Source organism: Aulostomus chinensis, chromosome 1 (assembly GCF_037954235.1).
Source record: "Aulostomus chinensis isolate RoL2024-O1b breed Wild chromosome 1, RoL_Achi_v1.0, whole genome shotgun sequence".
Lineage (NCBI taxonomy): Eukaryota > Metazoa > Chordata > Actinopteri > Syngnathiformes > Aulostomidae > Aulostomus > Aulostomus chinensis.
The window spans coordinates 36,678,574-36,683,742 of NC_141320.1; the positions used below are offsets into that span (position 1 = coordinate 36,678,574).

The 5,169-nt window shown below is 45.9% G+C and overlaps 1 protein-coding gene across 3 annotated transcripts in view; it reads left to right on the plus strand.

Moving 5' to 3' along the window:
• The window catches only part of LOC147271494 (NACHT, LRR and PYD domains-containing protein 3-like), a 22,288-nt gene extending 18,225 nt beyond the window's left edge, over window positions 1–4,063 (plus strand). For 2 of the 3 annotated variants that reach the window (XM_086202705.1, XM_086202715.1), the window contains 3 exons: window positions 564–737; window positions 2,005–2,178; window positions 2,622–4,063. In XM_086202705.1, coding sequence (XP_086058831.1) covers window positions 564–737; window positions 2,005–2,178; window positions 2,622–2,628 — 355 coding nt within the window. In that variant the 3' untranslated portion in view covers window positions 2,629–4,063. Of the gene's footprint in view, window positions 1–563; window positions 738–2,004; window positions 2,179–2,621 lie in introns of those variants that run through there. The other variant, XM_086202732.1, reaches the window with a different exon arrangement.
• Window positions 4,064–5,169: the final 1,106 nt, after the last annotated feature.

Genomic DNA, 5,169 nt, shown 5'->3' on the forward strand with positions numbered 1-5,169 from the left:
TATTCAGCTCAAGGGGCCTCACCAGAGGTTTTAGTGGGCACTTTAGAGCAGTGACTAAACTCCTAGGAGGAGCTGAGGGGCTGCACTGGTTCATCCACTGAAGACCAGTAGACATGCTGGTGGAGACCAGGAAGTGCTTGAACAACAAGCCCACAACAGGACCATCAATGTGCACACTGGAAGACAACCAGTGGAGACACTTAGAACCATGAAATGTGGCTCTGCTTCTGGTTCTGCTCAGGACTGGGACTGCCCAGTTCTGACTGATGACACGGATCCTAAAGGTCAAAGGTCAACTTGACTGTGACATCATCATCCATCACTGAAGGCCTCTTAGTGACATCTTCAGGATCAATGATGACTTCATTTTTCCACCATGACATTTCAATGTTCTATCAAAGTTCTTGAAGGTTCCCTATCAACCTGTTTAAATATGCAAATGAGGCTTCAACTCCAAACGTCCACATATCAAAGCTGATCCTGAACCAGAGATGAGAAGAGATTTCATCATTGATGAGTTGGTGTTGACGCCATGTTTGCTCATGTTTCCATTTCTTCTTCAGGCTGAGGGGCTGTAAGCTCTCAGAGAGAAGTTGTTCAGTTCTGTCTTCAGTTCTCAGCTCTCAGTCCTCCAGTCTGAGACAACTGGACCTGAGCCTGAACCTGCTGCAGGATTCAGGAGTGGAGCTGCTGTGTGCTGGACTGGAGGATCCACACTGTCACCTGGAAACTCTCAGGTCAGAGTCCAGCTCTCATCTTAGCAGGCCTCCACTCCACCCACAATTTCTTTACTTTGACTCAAACGTTCATGATGAATTGGTTAGATTTTGGGGTTCAAAGGTCATGTGACAACAAAACATGTCCTTAATGAAGAGATTTGAGCCGATGTTCAAGCCACATGAAGGTCAGTTTTATTCTGGAGGGTCGATCGTTGCCTCATCAGTGAGCAACCGGCCGTCTGACATTTGGAGGAATTTCAAACGCTCAGAAGTGTCGGTCAGCGTCGTCGTGATCTCCTACAGTGGAAGCAGAGCTACCAGCCCTTTCTCCAACCTCAGGTCACCTGACACTTATACAGTGATGTGCCACATCACGGAGGCAGGTTGGTTGCTATGGCAACAGCAGGAATGCCTGTCAACGACTGCTGTGAATCTGTTCTTTATAAATGGTCACCTTCCAAACCTCCCTCAGTGGTCACCATGTAGCAGTGGGACGTCACTCAAGAAGTGATGGTCAACTTCAGCACGAGTGCCTGAGTCCAATGTGTTGTTTTCCTGACCTCCAGCCTGGATTTCCAGTTGTTTCCAGGCAGCAGCAGCGTTTGCTGCCGCCTCCATAAAAAGGCTCCAGCCACCCAGAGGTGTCTGCCTGCTTCGTGCAGCGACTCCAAGCACTTCTGGTTGAACACGTCTCTCTTTGATGTGGGTGGGGACTCGTCACCATGGTAACACAGTGGAGGAGGAGCTTGTTCCTGTGGTTCATCCTTAACTATGAATGTGTGATAGATTCTATAGTAATGGAGAAAGAAGCGTTTTATCAGAGGGTAGTGAGAAGGTGAACTCCTGTCGTGAGTGACGGGACTCAACAACCTGCACGCTGTCATGACAGTGAAACAGCAGAAACCTCACTGATCAAAGCAGGTCACCAGAGAGAAGTCAGAACAAAGACTGGAGGAGGAAGTGTTCCATTTGTTGGTGAAGACCAGAGGAACTTGTCAAAGCAGCTGCTGGTGTGGGAACCAGTGAGAGCAGATGGACAGAATCCAGCTGTTTGTCAACAGTTCCTCTGGAATATCCTGCTGGTAGTAGATTACTGAGGCCTGGTAGCTTTGTTCCTGACGAAACTGTCACTGTGCCGGTGCAGTTGGACCACAGCCTTTAGCCTGGCACTGCTAAAGCAACTATAAACACCTCACTAACTTGGAGTGAAGACCATCAACATCTGAGAGGTTCAGGTTCCAGGATTTGGTAGAACAGTGAATTAACTCTGTTCTCTTAACTGCAGCCTTTTAGGTTGTGGGATCAGAGAGGAAGGTTTTACTTCTCTGGCCTCGGCTCTGAGCTCCAACCCCTCCCACCTGAGAGAGCTGCACCTGAGCCTCAATAATCCAGGAGGCCCAGGAGTGGAGCTGCTGTCTGCTGGACTGAAGAATCCTCACTGGAGGCTGGAGACTCTCAGGTAGGAACATAGAAGCAGAGCTTCAGAACAACAATAAAGGTTCTCCCCAGAACTTCCTCAGAACTGTTTTAGTCATATTTGCTTTGTTCTCTGGTGTTTGATCACACTTCAGACCAACTGGAGGAGGCCCTCAGGGAGATGTTGGGCCCCAAAGTGACATCAAAATATTTCAGACATGATGGACAGTTTCACAAAATACTGATTATTTTTAGTTTGTTTCATTCATAACTGTTACAGTGAAATACTATAAACCAGCACATCTAAAGTTCACTGCAGTTTGTAAAGACAATTTCCCTGAAATGTGGGTGCAGAGGGACTTCCTGCAAGGTGGTGCCTGAGGCCTCCATCAGACCTCCTGTGTCTTTAAACTGTCCCACTATGCTGAGCGTTTGCTTCCTGCTGAGGCTCATAACCACCACATCTTTTTGATGTCTTTCCTCCAGGCTCTAGACACCAGCCTGATGGACTTGAAGGTGCTTCACATGTGGAGTTTGTCTCCTGAAGGACGAGCTACTTGAGTGCATCCTTGCTGGTCTCTCCCTGCCCAGAAAAGGAGTGTTGAGTTTCCCTGTACAGCTTCTGAGCCCAACCAGCGGAGGTTGATTCCCTGAGGCTCAGTTCCCCAGACAGCTTCAAGATTCAGGCTTTCTCAACTTTTCCAGATGAAGGTTGTTCCTGATTGTCTCTTGTTTGTATTCCTGCTGACCCCTGACCCTGGTAACCCTCCTGATGAAGGTTGTTCCTGATTGTCTCTTGTTTGTATTCCTGCTGACCCCTGACCCTGGTAACCCTCCTGATGAAGGTTGTTCCTGATTGTCTCTTGTTTGTATTCCTGCTGACCCCTGACCCTGGTAACCCTCCTGATGAAGGTTGTTCCTGATTGTCTCTTGTTTGTATTCCTGCTGACCCCTGACCCTGGTAACCCTCCTGATGAAGGTTGTTCCTGATTGTCTCTTGTTTGTATTCCTGCTGACCCCTGACACTGGTAACCCTCCTGATGAAGTTTGTTCCTGATTGTCTCATGTTTGTATTCCTGCTGACCTCTGACCCTGGTAACCCTCCTGATGAAGGTTGTTCCTGATTGTCTCTTGTTTGTATTCCTGCTGACCCCTGACCCTGGTAACCCTCCTGATGAAGGTTTCTGCTGCATTCAAAGAGAACTTCTTGACATGAACTTTTTTATAGACTTTACAACGACGTTAAAATGAAGCAGATGTTTGATTCCCAAGAACTCAGGTTGTCAAAGGTTGTTGAAGCTGAGCTGAAACGAATCCCTTGGGCCAGCAGACGTTCTCTTTTCTATCCATGTTAGAATTAAATAGATGAGGACTCCCAACTCCTTGAACCGTTGAGCAAAGGAAGTCAGAAGTGAGGTTCATCTTGAAAGAGTACCAAACTCCATGTGACGTTAAAGGGAGACAGGATTCAGGTCTGTCCTCCTCAGCATGGATGAGGACTGCAAGGTAGTGATTGGATGATGATCCCTTAAGGAGTGAACTGACACACTACACTAACTGTGTCGGCACTGTTTTGACACTGTGTTGGCCACTCAATAGCGACCCCTGCAGGAGTTCTCAATCATTGCAGGTAAACAAACTGAAAAAAGATGGAAAAGCTTCCATACTGCTAACCCAACATCAGCCTGTGAAATAACATTTAATCGCTCATCCTTTCCTTCAAATATCATCTCATCGTTGTAGAATTTCATTTGTTCAATTTGTTTGTGTAAATGCTGAAATGAGTCGCTATGTAAAATGGAGCAAATTTGTCTATAAAAAAATTCAGAACTGAAATTTTCAACTTCTCTATGGAATTTTGTGAACTTAAGTGTTGAATCATATAAAATAAAAGACTAAAAAGTGATTCATTTCTGCATTTTTATTGAGGAACACAAGTTCTGTCAGGTCCATTCACGTCAAGAAACACAGAGATGATAATGAGCTTGATTTGTTTATTCTAGCACAAACTGGTGGTACGGCTCTGTTCAGAGGAGTCCCCTGAGAATTTTTCATGAGCACCATGAAACAGGGGACCAGCAGCATGAGGGAAGGTTCTCCCAGTTTAAGACTGGAAGAGTAAACATACCCCCGTGAACAGAGCAGCAACATGACATGGAATGAACTATGCCATGTATACACGACAAGGTGGAGCTGGGGAGGTGGAGGGTAGCAAGTTGCGAGCAGGAGCAACTGTACAGGAAATGGCAGCAGATAGCAGCAGGCAGAGCAGCATAGCCAGAAGCTAGCAGAGCGGTCGTTGAGGCCGGGTGACATTTAAGTTGAGAGGGGCCAATCAGAAGTGAGGGATTTGATCAGCTGATGCGGAGCAGCTGTAGATAAGCTTATTGATCAGTTTGATTGATGGACGGGAAAGCCAATAGCGCTTGACTACCATGGCCTTACAGAACGAACGCTAACGCTCGATTTTTGGAAGTGTCTTTGTTCCAAGGCGATTTCTTCTGACACCGGTTCCCCTGCCTTAGAAAAACTCTTTCACGGGGTACAGATGAAGATGTGAGCATGACAATGGAAGATATCAGAGTGAGCTGATAAAGGTGGGGATGTGTTTTCTGGTTATTTTTCCAGTATTGTAACAGGTCCTTGTTGCAGGAATGGACAGCGGTGGAGAGGAAAGAGAGCTTCTTCTTCTTCTTGACGCTTCTTTAAAAAAAATAGCACTTTTTATTCGTCCTTTTTTTTCTAAAATTTTTCCTCCAAAAGGTGCAAATATATACAGTGTCCCAAAATAAAGTCAAAATGCAGAATTTAAACTCAGTGAAACAGAATATCAAAATGGAAAAATAAACAAGCTTTAACTTTGCCAGGCTAAATCAAAAATGACCCTGCACAAAACTAAATTAAAGCCAACTGCTCAGTACCTTCCACACCGACGTCTACACCAAAAAAAAAACCCGCTCTGGAGCGTTCTACAGGGCTTTTATACCCGCAGCTCCTCCCCACAGAAGAGCCCAGTTACAAAATTAATCAATTT